Source organism: Heptranchias perlo, chromosome 28 (assembly GCF_035084215.1).
Source record: "Heptranchias perlo isolate sHepPer1 chromosome 28, sHepPer1.hap1, whole genome shotgun sequence".
NCBI classification, from domain to species: Eukaryota; Metazoa; Chordata; class Chondrichthyes; order Hexanchiformes; family Hexanchidae; genus Heptranchias; species Heptranchias perlo.
In genome coordinates, this window is record NC_090352.1 from 17,468,647 (window position 1) to 17,483,057 (window position 14,411).

The following is a 14,411-nucleotide window of genomic DNA, read 5'->3' on the forward strand; positions in this document are numbered from 1 at the left end:
CTACATATGAGGGCGAATACTGTTTCAGCCTTTATAAAGATTCAAATTGGATTTCAAATATTTGTCAGCCTTTGCCATTGATCTGGAGTGGGGGGAGGGGGAGAGGGTAAGGAAGAGCAAGGAGGTTATGATGGAGCTGTATAAAACACTGGTTAGGCCACAGCTGGAGTACTGTGTGCAGTTCTGGTCGCCACACTACAGGAAGGATGTGATCGCTTTGGAGAGGGTGCAAAGGAGATTCACCAGGATGTTACCAGGGCTGGAGCGCTTCAGCTATGAAGAGAGACTGGGAAGATTGGGTTTGTTTTCCTTGGAGCAGAGGAGGCTGAGGGGGGACATGATTGAGGTGTACAAAATTATGAGGGGCACAGATAGGATGGATACTAAGGAGCTTTTTCCCTTCGTTGAGGGTTCTATAACAAGGGGACATAGATTCAAGGTAAAAGGCAGGAGGTTTAGAGGGGATTTGAGAAAGAACTTTTTCACCCAGAGGGTGGTTGGAGTCTGGAACTCATTGCCCGAAAGGGTTGTGGAGGCAGGAACCCTCACAACATTCAAGAAGCATTTGGATGAGCACTTGAAATGCCATAGCATACAAGGCTACGGACCAAATGCTGGAATATGGGATTAGAGTAGACAGGGCTTGATGGCCGGCGCGGACACGATGGGCCGAAGGGCCTCTATCCGTGCTGTATAACTCTATGACTCTATGACTCTAAGAAGTGCCAGGAAAAATTGAAATGAAAGGAAGCCCAATGTCGTGACACAAAATAGAATCTGTGGGAAAGCCCTGATAAGTAGATGAAGCTTCCAACATGTTTTGCTTATGACTTCCTGACCGGCTCTTTTGTAAACTACCTCTTGTTGTTAAATAGGTGACAACCTGTATATTGTAGTTTTATTTAAGGGAAGTACTCTGGAAAATATGTGAGAGAAGCACAAGTGTTCCACATTCTCTGTGAATCAAGATTTAACAATCTGTTGGTCTGATGTAGGAAAACCAATCTTACACATTCCTAACATAGAGACAACCAGATAGACTCTCTGAGGCTGATTTTCACGCAGCTAAATCAGCACTAACGGGGCGCCAATAGCCTCAACATGGGGTTGGTAGACTTACCACCTCATTAACGCCAGTGATCCAGCCATATTTAAAGGGGCCTTCCCTTGGGCAGCTGGAGTTTCCACCTGTTGCAGGTAGTAGGCCTCTTGATTATGCAAATAGGGGTGCTATGACGTAGTTAGGATCCTGATTGCAATTTTCAGGGACACGTGGGTGGAGTTCACACTCTGTCCTTGTTTCCTGGCATTCAGGTTCCACAAGGACGCTGCTCTACCTCACCACCACCTCCCTCGACCCCTCCACTGTCTCTGATTTGTCACACTGCTTGTCCGACATCCAGTACTGGATGAGCAAAACTTTCTTCCATTTAAATATTGGGAAGACCAAAGCCATTGTCTTCGGTCCCTGCCAGAAACTCTGTTCCCTAGCCACTGACTCCATCCCTCTCCCTGGCCACTGTCTGAGGCTGAACCAGACCGTTCACAACCTTGGCGTCCTATTTGACCCTGAGATGAGTTTCCGACCTCATATCTGCTCCATCATCAAGACTGCCTACTTCTACCTCCATTACATTGCCTGTCTCTGCCCCTGCCTCACCTCATCTGCTGCTGAAACCCTCATCCACTAGACTTGACTATTCCAATGCTCTCCTGGCCAGCCTCCCATCTTCCACCCTCCATAAGCTTGAGCTTATTCAAAACTCTGCTGCCCATATCCTAACTTGCAGCAAGTCCCGTTCACCCATCATCCCTGTGCTCACCGACCTACATTGGCTCCCGGTCTGGCATCGCCTCTATTTTAAAATTCTCATCCTTGTTTCCAAATCCCTCCCTATCTCTGTAACTTCCTCCAGCCCTACGACCCTCCGAGATCTCTGTGCTCCTCCAATTCTTGCCTCTTGTGCATCCCTGATTTTAATCGCTTCACTATTGGTGGCCGTGCCTTCAGCTGCATAGCCTCTATGCTCTGGAATTCCTTCCCTAAACCTCTTCGCTGCTGTACCTCTCTCTCCTCCATTAAAAACGCTCCTTAAAACCATCTCTCTGACCGAGCTTTTGGTCATCTGTCCTAATATCTCCTTATGTGGCTCAGTGTCAAATTTTGTTTGATAATTGCTCCTGTTAATCGCCACGGGATATTCTAGTACGTTAAAGGGACTATATAAATGCAAGTTGTTGTTGTTGATAAGCATGCCTTCAAGAAGCAAACATATTAGCCGTACATATAGCCACAATACCATATCCAAACAGCAATCAACCAGCGAGGGAGCATCATAAAAGTAGGTTGGAGTTCAGATCTTCGGCCAGATGAACCTATGGCCCCCCCCACGTGCCCACCTCCCGATGGAGGTGCAAGGTTGCTCTGAAATCCTGCTTGCATTTCCCCATTAGATTGCTGCTGGGGTCACAGTGAGGTCAGATGGGTGGACGGAAGCCCCACTCTTTTTGAAATTTCTATCTATTATGACCTGTTCTAGATGGGAGAATGATGAGAGGATGAACATAGGAAGAAACACCTGTCCCCTAAATAAAACCTCCGATTTCAAGCAAAAATAAATCTTTTTGAAAAGTTATTACCTCACCGTAGGCCACTGTATTGTTATATCTTCTCATCTCTGGATACACATTGTCCAGATACCACTGGAAGTTTTTACACTTAAGATGTTTTCTCAGTGCTACTCTTTCAGAAATATCACCGATGTCGATCCCCGGATTCTGGAAGAAAAGGAAGCTTTAGAAATTGCATTTATTAATTTTTGTTTCATCTGAAAAATAGAACTCATGTTTACAACAAAGAGAATGCACCAGAGGAACAGAGTTCAGAACTCAAAAACCTGCAGCATCCTGATTAGTGTATCTGCAGTAAATGATGCTTATAGAAAACTGTTAGAAACATATCATAGAATCATACAGCACAGAAGGAGGCCATTTGGCCCATCATGCCCATGCCGACTCTTTGAAAGAGCTTTCCAATTAGTCCCACTCTTTTCTCATAGCCCTGCATTTTTTTTTCTTTTCAAGTATATATCCAATTTCCTTTTGAAAGTAACTATTGAATTTGCTTTCACTATCCTTTCACACAGTGCATTCCAGATCAGAACAAATTCCATCCTATCCAGCACCAAGTCCTGCGCACTCTTGCTGACTTACTCAAATTTAAATTGATAATTTTTGTGTTTAAAATATTCAATGAAATACATGCTCGGCCCATTCCTATTTTCTGTTTGATGTGGAGATGCCGGTGATGGACTGGGGTTGACAAATGTAAGGAATCTTACAACACCAGGTTATAGTCCAACAATTTTATTTTAAAATCACAAGCTTTCGGAGATTATCCCCTTCGTCAGGTGAATTTCACCTGATTCCTTACATTTATTTTCTGTTTGTCATTTTACTGTATACCTGTCTGAAGAACTTAGAGACTGACATTTTTTAAAGCTCAGAAGCTTTGAAGATCTCAGAACAATTGATAATAGTCAATGTGATAAGCTGAAAAAGTAACTACAATTTAAAAGGTGAGGAGAATCCTCCCTGAAAGGATTTATTAATTTAAGTAAACAGCTAACTGAACTTCAATGACAAAAAAATGAGACAAAATGTAATCTCAGGAGATTCGCCAATCTGAGGACAATAATTGGTGAGTGTGATAATCCTCAAAATAACCACAATGAAGAGGTGTGATGAAATCGCCTTGAAAGCATCTATTCATCAAGGCTGATGTACAATTAAATTGAGTTGACAAGAAAATGAGGTGACAAAAATTAGGTCCCCACCAATAGAGAATTAACTTCAAAAAACCTATCAGATTTGACGTGCCAATGGCTGTGCCAGCAAGTGTGACTTGCATATTATACTCGCTGGCACAGCTGTTGGCATAACTTGCCCTTTAAACTACCTGCACAAGCCTTGTATGCTCCCCTCCTCCTTGATTCACTGTCACTTATTTCATCCTTAACCTTTCATCTGTCCCCTCTTATTCCCACTCTACCCCCCAAGGACAGATGGTAAGAGGCTGGAGGACTCCTCACCCTCTTCCTCTACACTTCTGAACCACCTGTTTCCCTTTGCGTTCCAATTTCAATGTACTTTTTTTCTTTAAAAAGAAACTCAAATTAGGTTCAGGAAAGAAACTCTTACTGTCTGCCTCTCTCCCTCTCCCTCTGTGTCTGCCTGTGTCTCTCTGGGAGTAATTCGAACCTTCCTTTGAAGTTAATGGAAAGTAAAATTGGGTGGGATGTAAAACAGGTGGCCTATTCAATCCCATCAGTCTCCTGCTGGGCGAGTTAGAATAAAATTATCCTTGTTGTCTTTTTCTCTGTCGCACAGGAATCAGTAATTTGAATGTTAACATTTTTGACCAAATACAGGTAATAATTAGATACATTCAATTTGCTTCTAAATTCAACTTGTACTATATGACTACATTTATGGAACAAGCTTCCTCTGAGACATCTTATTAAAAGCCTGCTATGTGAGCTGAATCCTATTTTCCATCCTCTATTTCTGCCAAACTCCAGACTTCCCATTCACAGTGCTACCAAATTCCAGCACCCTGCACCCCACACCCCTGCTGTGAAACTGTGGGACCCCTACCCCAGTGGTGGCAAATCACAGGATTATCTCTCAGTGCTACCAAAGCACAGGATCTCCCCAAATGCTGCTAGATCTTATGCCCCCTCCCTACATTATTTGTAAACACAATGAGCACAACTTTCTGCACCACTGGTGAGGCCTCACATGCAGCAAGCGGCTTATCAGAAAATTGTGGGCAAAACCAATGTCACCTAATGTGTGTGAGGCCCTGCCAATGGAGCGAAACCTCAGAAACTTCTGCATCAACTGCCTTCCTCCAAACTGGTACATCTTGCATACCATTTTGCTGTCCATCATCAGCTTTAAAAAAAAGGAAAGGAATAACAATTGCATAAATCGGTAGAAGATTTTATATATATATACAAAAAATAAAGACCTCTCATTTATGAATATGAGAATAATCAAGCCGCTGATTCATTTTCACAAGAAAATCAATAGTTGTGGAATTCAGTCTCCAAAACTCCCAGAATACTACGTAATAAAAGCAGATTTAACTTATTCAGCCACCGTACATCAATGGCCTTACATGGCAGAACACCCCTAGTGTTATCAAACAGTATATCCCTCACCTCACCATGAGCAATACTCTGGGAGATCTATTTGTGGCTAAGAAATATGAGTGTGATAAATTGAATATGAGTGATTACTGCATGAAGTCTTCAAACTGTTATTGAAATACCTTCATATGGACAACTTCTCAAACAGATGTCTATTTCTTACCAATAGATTTAATGGTTACGGTGAGGTAGGGAGGGGAGAATCTGTCTATGGCCCAGCCAACAAAAAGCTCTCTGAAGGACAGACAACAAGACAACGTTATTGCTAACATGTGGTTAGGTAATGGATGAGCTCAATATTAGTAAGACAGGGACTGATTTCATTGCGTAAAAAGCTGGAGGCAGGATTTGAGAATCACAAGCAGCAGCAATGTAGAAAATTAAATAATTTAACACCTGCCACAAAATATATTTAAGCTGTTAACTTAGGAACATAGGAACTGGAGTAGGCCATTCAGCCCCTCGAGCCCGTTCCATTATTCAGTTAAATCATGGCTGATCTGTAGCTCAACTCCATTAACTCACGTTTGCTCGATATCTCTTGAGACCCTTACCTAACAAAAATCTATCTACCTCAGTCTTGAAAATTTCAATTGACCCAACATCTAGAGCCTTTTGGGGGAAGAGAGTTCCAGATTTCCACTACCTTTTGTGTGAAAAAAAGTGCTTCCTGATTTTACTCTTGGCCAAGTTCTAATTTTAAGATTATGCCCTTTTGTTCTGAATACCCCAATCAGAGGATATAGCTTCTCTGCACCACCTTATCGAATCGCTTTGTCACTTTAAAGACCTTGATTAGATCACCCCTCAACCTAAACTCAAGGGAATACAAGCCAAGTTCATGCAACTTTTCCTCATAATTTAACGCTTTAAGCCCTGGTATCATTCTGGTGAATCTGCACTGTACCCCCTTCCAAAGCCAATATATTCTTTGTGAGGCTTGGTGCCCAAAACTGAACAGAGAACTCCAGATGGGGATTGACCAAGGTTCCACACAACTGAAACATCACTTCTTCACTTATGTATTTCAATCCCCTCAAGATAAAAGTCAACATTCCATTAGCCTTTTTGATTACTTTTTGTACCTTGTGCACTAACTTTTAGTGATTTGTGTACCTGGACACCAAAATCTCTTTGCTCCTCCACATCTCCTGGTCCCTCATGATTAAAATAATATTCCGATTTGTCTTTCTCGGATCCAAAGAGGGTGACCGCACACTTCCCCATATTGAACTCCAATCTGCCATAGTTTTGCCCACTCACTAAGTCTGTCTATGTTCCATTGCAACTTCCAGCTCCCATCTACACAACTTACTGTGCCTCCTAACATATACAGCTCTCTATTCCTTAATCCAAGTCATTAATATTTATGGTGAAAAGCTGAGGCCCCAGTAGAGATCCCTGGGGAACACCACTTGTCACATCCCCGATCTTCTTCAAATAGTGCCATGGGATCTTTTACATCCACCTTAGAGGGCAGAGTGGGGGCTCAGTTTAACATACATCACACAACATTAATATTTTAGTTTATTAATATATTTGCAGAGACTAATTCATGACTGCATGTCAACATCTAATAAAAACTGCTTGAAACTTTATAATGTGCACACCCTTTAAAAATCACTAACACAAATGAACACTGCATTCTGCCTCTGGTGAAACGAACCCCTTACACTGTACTTCAAAAGAAGGGAACAATTCAGTGTCAGAGTTTTAATCATTTGCAATGACTTTCCTCTTGTGATCAGTGATCAGAATCCTTTAATATGGTGCAGCCTTTCAAAATACACTCAAAGTCAACCATAACTCGGTGTTCTAACATTAAGTAACCCACACTTAACTTTTGTAACTATTCCTGCATCCTATTTTATAGTGTCTACTTACATCCATGGGGATATTCCATGCAATATAAACATGGGATTTGTAATCATCCATCCATACTTCAGCCACCCGGAGTGAATTTCTCTTTGTGTAGAACCCAATGTCATTGTTGTACGGTTTTTTCATGCGTTCTATGTGAGCTACCCTAGAACAAGGGAGCACTTCCATACTTCCTCCACAGAGCCAGACCTAAAACATTACATGAGGAAAAAAGAGGTGAGTCAGAAATACATAATTATTTCTTGTTCTTATTATAAGAATTTTCTGGACAGGAATCATCTAGTCTCATTTAGAAATGTTCTTATGTTTGAAATTATCAAACATAAATTGGATCATTTCAAATTATGTAGATAAGCTCAGCAGCCGTCAAAATGGAGTCATCCTGATGCTTATGTCCAGACAATGGGGAGAAATTTAACTCTTCCCCCACCCACCCCCAAGGTGGGAACAGAGACGGCAAGCAGTTAAAATGGAGCGGCTCCATTTCCCGCTCTGTTCCTGCTGACCTCCGATTTAATGCCGCTGGCTTTAGCAGTGGATGAGGCGCCTGCCGGATTCAGGTGGGAACCTCCTGCATAAATGCCAACGGGGTGCTATGGTGTTTGTACCCCGATGATATTTTAACTGGGGCCTAAGTGGAGAAATCACTGCGGCTTTCCTGCCAGGCTGAAGCAGGTAGGCAGCCGGTGGGAAGGATGAAGAGTGGAAAAAGTGAGTGAAAAAAAATCTTTTGTGGGGCCAGGAGCAGGAGAGCTCTTCCAGGTCCCATGAGGAAAGTCATGGCTTCCCTTGCCCTGAACTCCCCTCTTCTCTCCCACGACCCTTCTGAAACCCCTGCCCTGCCACTCACTTGGAGGCCAGTGGACAGCCAAGGGCCACCTGATCTTCACCTACGTGCAGTCGTTCTGCATCTTTTTCCTGCCCAGATTGGGCAGAAAGTAGTCTGGTGGCATTTAAGTAAGACTTGGGAGTTAAAATAACCTGGGCCTGAAACTTAGGCCAGTGAGTGTACCCCTCCCCTGCCAACTGAAACCCGGCCTGGGTTAAAACCAACCCCAAAGTGTGAGAACTGTTTTCCAATAACATCTGTTCTGCTTTGTTGAATGCAAAGGAAAAATGTAATTGTTAGAGACATCTTAGGGAGAGCGTCATATATTTACTGAGGATAATTAGTGTGTCTATTTACTCCAGAGTTCTCCCTGGTACTCTTTGGGATCGACTCCAACTGTTTTTCGCCAAGTTACCACTCAAGCACTGTTTCAAGGAACTGTTCAGTGCACTTTAGGAACACTAAGAGGAGCATTTGAGGCCAGTTTAAAGGATTACATTATTACTTTTTACAACATATCAAAACATGGCTGCATGGTACCAGTGTGGGAGTATCTATAGAGTCACTGTGCTCCTGAACTCCATCTGTGGCAAAAAGAGCCAATTGCTTCAATTGAGTGGATCACTACGGACTTTTCACTTAAGTGAAAACAGTAGTTCCTATTAAAAACATTGCAAACACTCACTAAAATTCTCATCATGACTTACTTCATTCACAAGTATCATCTGCATCAGCTGTATCACTGTTGATCTATATAGTCATTTATTATCACAGTAGCTACTGGATATTTAGCTACCTTGCCATTCTGCATTACAGCTGGAAAATAAATCTCCTATAGCATATCCATTCCTTTATTGCTGTTGAGTCAAAATTCTGGAGTCCCTTATCTAACAGCTTTGTGAGAGCACCATCATCTCAAGGGCGAAAGCAGTTCAAAGAGAAGGCCCACCACCAGCTTTTCAGGACAGCTGCTGGCGTGGACACGATGGGCCGAATGGCCCCCTTCTGTGCTGTATCTTTTCTATGGGTCTAACTAGGGATGGGCAATAAATGCAGCCTTGACAGCACTGTCTACATCCCCAAAAGTCAGAAACAACCTGAATGGTTTGCACGGCTTTTCACGTAGTGCAGGAACAAGACTTGGGTGTTCTCTGCAGCTTGCCAAACTCAAGGCCACAATGTTCCAACACTGAGCAGATATAGGCTTTGAAGAGCATTGATGTTGCCGATGGTGACTAGCTTTCTTGATGACTTCCAATCATCTATCAACTTTTCCAGCAACTTCACCCAATGCTTGCCCCAACATAAGTCAGGTGTGATTACTGAACCAAGGTGGTGAATGATTGCAGCTGAAGAGATGAGTAACTCAGATGGGGAATTGGCTACCCAATGGAAGGTAGTATCATCAGCAGAAAAGAGGGAACATCACCACCTTTGATGACCTACACCAGGTTGCAGGTGAAGATGAGAAACAGAATGAAGCCAAGCATGGTTCTCTGAGTTATGGGTAGTTGAAAAATTCTGTTGCAGGCAGGGGATGCAGATGTAGAGGGAGCTTTATTTTGCATTGTGCCCATGTTATGCCTAATCTGGAGCTATTGAATACTGACACTGAATGCTCAAAATAGAAAAGCATTCTATTTCCCTCCCCCAGACAAATATCAATGAAATAAGCACAAAAATTCACCAATAAATAAAAATGTTTATAAAACATACTTGCCAAATTAACATGAAAGTCATCAGAGATTGAAGTATATGAAAGATTTCCATTTAGATAGTGCCTCAGGACCTCCTTCACAATGAATTACTATTTGAAGTGTAGTTGCTGCTGTTGTGTAGGTAAACATGACAGCCAACTTATGCACAGCAAGGGCTCGCAAACAGCAATGAGATGAATAACTAGTTAATTTGTTATTGGTTGAGGGATGAATGTTGGCCAGGACATTGGGAGAACTCCCTCTTCTTCAAAAAAGTACCGAGGGATCATCTATGCCCACTGGAGTTTCCAGACAGGGCTTGAATGTAGTGTCGCAATCCAAAAGATGGTACCTCTAACAATGCAGCACTCCTCTGAAGTGTCAGCCCACAACATGTGCTCAAATCTGCAGTGAAGCTTGAACCCACAGTCTTCTGACTTAGAGCCAAGTTGTCGCTTAGACAAGAAATGAACAAGAAATCTTACAAAAATAAATAAACTTGAGTGGATGTCTAGGACTGTAACCAGGAATTCTCCAAGTCAGCTCCAATATATTTTACACTGAGGAACAGGAGGGAGAATCTCTTGAAAGGAATTCATTTTAATAGCAACAGATTTACAGAATTTCAAACATAGCTTCAAAATATCTGGATAAGATAAAACAGACAGAAGAAACACAGCCTGTGGGATACAAAGGAATTAATTGAATTTGCTACAGATCAGTGTTAATTATTCTACTGGATTATAGATTCTCTCATCACAGCAGTAGGCACTGATTCTTCTTTATGAAACCAGACAGCAGGATTCAATATTGCCACAGCTTTCTAATGCCGTTTATGTAAAACAAGCATTGTCTGATCCAGCGATTTTTTTTCAGATCACACTCATGATTCTACAGCAAGATTAAAATGAGTTTCTCCTCCCTTTATGCCCCCTTTATTGGCCCTTACCACTGAGCTTCTTTCCTAGGTGCTGACAGCAGGACAGTGTCTTCCATGAACTTCTCCATGGGCTCTGTCACTTTAATCACACTATTGACAGACAAGGGGTTTACTTTAGGAAGGATGTCGAGGCCTCAGAGAGGGTGCGGAAGAGATTTACTAGAATGGTACCAGGGATGAGGAACTTCAGTTACATGGAGAAACTGGAGAAGCTGGTGTTGTTCTCCTTAGAACAGAGAAGGTTAAGAGGAGATTTGATAGAGGTGTTCAAAATCATGAACGGTTTTGATAGAGTAAATAAGGAGAAATTGTTTCCAGTGGCAGAAGGGTCAGTAACCAGAGGACATAGATTTAAGGTGATTGGCAAAAAAAAAGGAAACATTTTTTTACGCAGTGAGTTGTTACAATCTGGAATGTGCTGCCTGAAAGGGTGGTGGAAACAGATTCAATAGTAACTTTCAAAAGGGAACTGGATAAATATTTTAAGGGAAAGAGCAAAGGAGTGGAGCTAATTGGATAGCTCTTTCAAAGAGCTGGTACAGGCACAATGGGCCAAATGGCCTCTTTCTGTGCTGTACCATGCTACGATACTATGAAGGCTATTGCCTTGTTAATGGAATCCAAACCTGACCTATCAAAAAGAAAACAATTGCAGACAAGCCAACCTGCCGCTATTGATTTCAACATCAATTCTTGCCCTTCATAACTGGTTCCTAATTTGATGTACTTGGGTATGTCTAAATTGCACTTAAATAAACTCATTATCGAAATGCTTTCCACTTGAATCACTCCCATCAGATAATGAGCTTTGGAGAGAACTTAATCCACGACCTTGCAGCAGCCACTTTAGTAACACGAGCTTTCATTAAGGACCAGTGAAATGGTTCAAAGAGGAATGCCCAAAAGTAAGACTCAAAGCAGAATTCTATACAGTGTCCTTGAAAGACATGGCCTGGTTTTTCCACTGCATCGTGCTGTTTGGACACCTGAAGGACCTGTAATGGGGGCCCATTTTTGGATAGCCGAGCGGGTGTGTTGGGTGCGGGGGGGATCTGAAAATGGCGGAATCCCGGAGCGGGTTCGGAGTCCGGCTCCAACCCACTCACTTCCGGGTTCCCCAATGACGTGTTCGGGTGCGCGCGCAGCTCCCGCATGCGGGACTCCCACCGGCAATTAAAGCCGGCGGGATGATAATTTACATTGTTATTTAGCTAGTTGAGGTACTTTACTGACCTCATTGACTGGAGATTTTGGCAGGGGTGCAATTTTGAAGGATCCTCAGCGTGTTTCCCGTGTTGTGGGAAACACTCCCTGTTGGAGCAGACGTGTTTCAGGCAGCAGCCAGTGGGAGATGCAAAGGATTATTTGACAGTTGGGGGGAATACCTCATTTATTGCAGCTGGGCACTCTGTCACTTCAGACAAAGTTTTGGCTGCAACACCTTTGTCTTTCCACTCAAAATTATTAATTTATACCCTAAACTCTGCTGTGCAAACACATTTACCTACTTTGCGGACCCCCTCAAACTCACACCGTCAGGATGGGGGGAGGCCACAGCTGCATTCATTACTTCATCTGAGGACGAGCAACATCACCAGCCTCACCAGGCACGCCGTCCATCTCCGCCACGTGGAGCTCCACAACACAGTGCTGCGCCACAGGCACCTGCACAACAGCAGGGAGGGCAACAACAGAGAATGCGGCGTCGCAGGAGGCACCACCCTCGCCACAGGGTCTACAGAACAAGGTTCAGCTTTCTGGACCTCTCTGAGGAGCTGTGCATATGGAAGATCAGAGTCAGTCGCCAGGTAGTCGCGGACATCTGCAGCCTCCTTCATGCCGAGCTGCTCCCGGCTAACCCAAGCAGCATCTTCTTACCTATCGCTGCCAAAGTCACCACTGCCCTCAACTTCTTCGCCTCCGGATCGTTCCAGGGTGCCAGCGGGGACATCGCCGGGGTCTCTCAGTCGTCTGCACACAAGTGCATAAGGCAGGTCACCGACAGCTTGTTTCGCAGGGCCTCGCACTATATCAACTTCCCCATGGATGACCTCAGCCAGATGGAGAGGGCAGTGGGATTCCACGCTGTGGCTGGCTTCCCACGGGTGCAGGGTGTAATTGATTGCACCCATATAGCAATACGAGCACCTCCACATGAGCCAGGACCGGTCATCAACAGGAAGGGCTATCACTCCATCAACACTCAGCTCATCTGTGACCACCGCAAGAGATTCCTTCACATGTGCGCCAGATACCCTGGCAGCTGCCACGATTCCTTCATCCTCCGGGAGTCCAGCCTCCCGCCCCTCTTCCACGCACCGAACACCCGCAAGGGCTGGCTCCTCGGGGACCATGGATACCCCCTGACACCCCACCACCAAGCTACAGCGTCGATATAACGACAGCCACATCGATACCAGGTGTACAATTGAGCATGCTATAGGACTGCTTAAAATGTGCTTCAAATGCCTTGATCGTTCTGGGGGAGCATTCAATATGCACCAGACAGAGTGGGACGCATTATAGTCGTCTGTTATGCCCTGCACAATATGGCACAACAGAGAGGGGTGCCGCTGGAGGAGGCCCCATTAACATCTGCCACCCATATTGAGGAGGAGGAGGCAGAGGAGGAGGAGCAACCCATGGGCAGAACAGCGGCTCATCTGGCTGCGCATGAGGCCAGCGAGTCACTGATATGTGAACGGTTCTCCTAACATCAGACAGTATCTCAGAGATTCCCTCCTGTACCTGTGCCACCATTCCACTCATGCAGGAGTTGGACTCCTCCATCCTCTGTGCGATTGTGGAGAGTGCGTGTGGCAGCTGTTCCAGCACCTCGCAAATGTGCTGCTGCCCCTCGATCATTCTCCTTTTAAAGGATGGCCCCGGGGGTTCACCATCTGTGTCCAGCTGAGCAGAGCCTGGAGAAGAGCGCTCCCACTGACACGGACTCTCCACAGCTGCCCCTGCCACCAGTGTCTGCTCGTGCTCACATGTGTGTGGTGACTCACCATGTCTGACCCCAACTAACTGAGGACGGGGACCCACCGAGGTGTGTGTATCTGCGCTGGTGGATGGCTCGCTCAGATGTAATGGTGTCCCCTCAGAGGCCAGCAGGTCCTCTGAGGAATCGCCCTCCGCCATCACAGCAGTTGCTGAAGGCCCTGTAAGAGAACAGAAGGCAATATTAAGCATGATGACAGATGTTGAGGTGCTGAAGATGGCAAGGCATGTTAACATCATTTGCTATTGTGAGTGCTGAATGTTGAAGTTCTGTCACCAGCCGTTTGTCGGGTGGCAGTCTCGGCATCCCGACGGACAGGCACTCGAGGGTGCGGCTTAGTTCCAGAGCCTCCTGCTCCGCGTCTGTGAGGACAACCAGATGTTGCGGCCCCCCTCCGGGCTTTGCCCTCTCCCATGCATTCTGGGCTCTCTTCTCCTATTAGGGGAGAAAGGAGAGAGGTGTGAGTGAGGGATGGTGACGTGGCCAACCGCTGAATGCATTGGTTTGGCTTAAACTGACCGTGAAAGAGATGCATCAGAGGGTGTGTATGAGACAGAGCCATGACATTGTATGAGGATTGGGTTGAGTGGTAGTGGTGGGATGAGTACTGGGGAGGTGAGTAAGTGCAGGTAAGTTGAGGATAAGCTTTGAGTGGGTGTGAGGAGTGATGTGATAGAATAGTGTTGACATGTACAGAATGAGTTGGGGGGGTGGGGGCGGTGATGTGGAAGATGGAGTGTAGGAGAATGAGTAAGTGTACTCACTTTGGCTGACCTGGTTAGGTCATTGAAGTGCTTCCTGCATTGTATCCAGGTGCGGGAGACGTTGCTGATGCTGGTGACCTCCT

The 14,411-nt window shown here is 44.7% G+C and overlaps 1 protein-coding gene across 1 annotated transcript in view; it reads right to left on the reverse strand.

Annotated features, from left to right (window-relative positions):
- Positions 1-14,411, reverse strand: part of galnt17 (polypeptide N-acetylgalactosaminyltransferase 17) — a 305,543-nt gene that overhangs the window by 26,088 nt on the left and 265,044 nt on the right. The window contains exons 7-8 of the mRNA XM_068008148.1: positions 7,098-7,283; positions 2,641-2,778 (exon numbers count right to left, since the gene is read on the reverse strand). Coding sequence (XP_067864249.1) covers positions 2,641-2,778; positions 7,098-7,283 — 324 coding nt within the window. The remainder of the gene's footprint in view (positions 1-2,640; positions 2,779-7,097; positions 7,284-14,411) is intronic.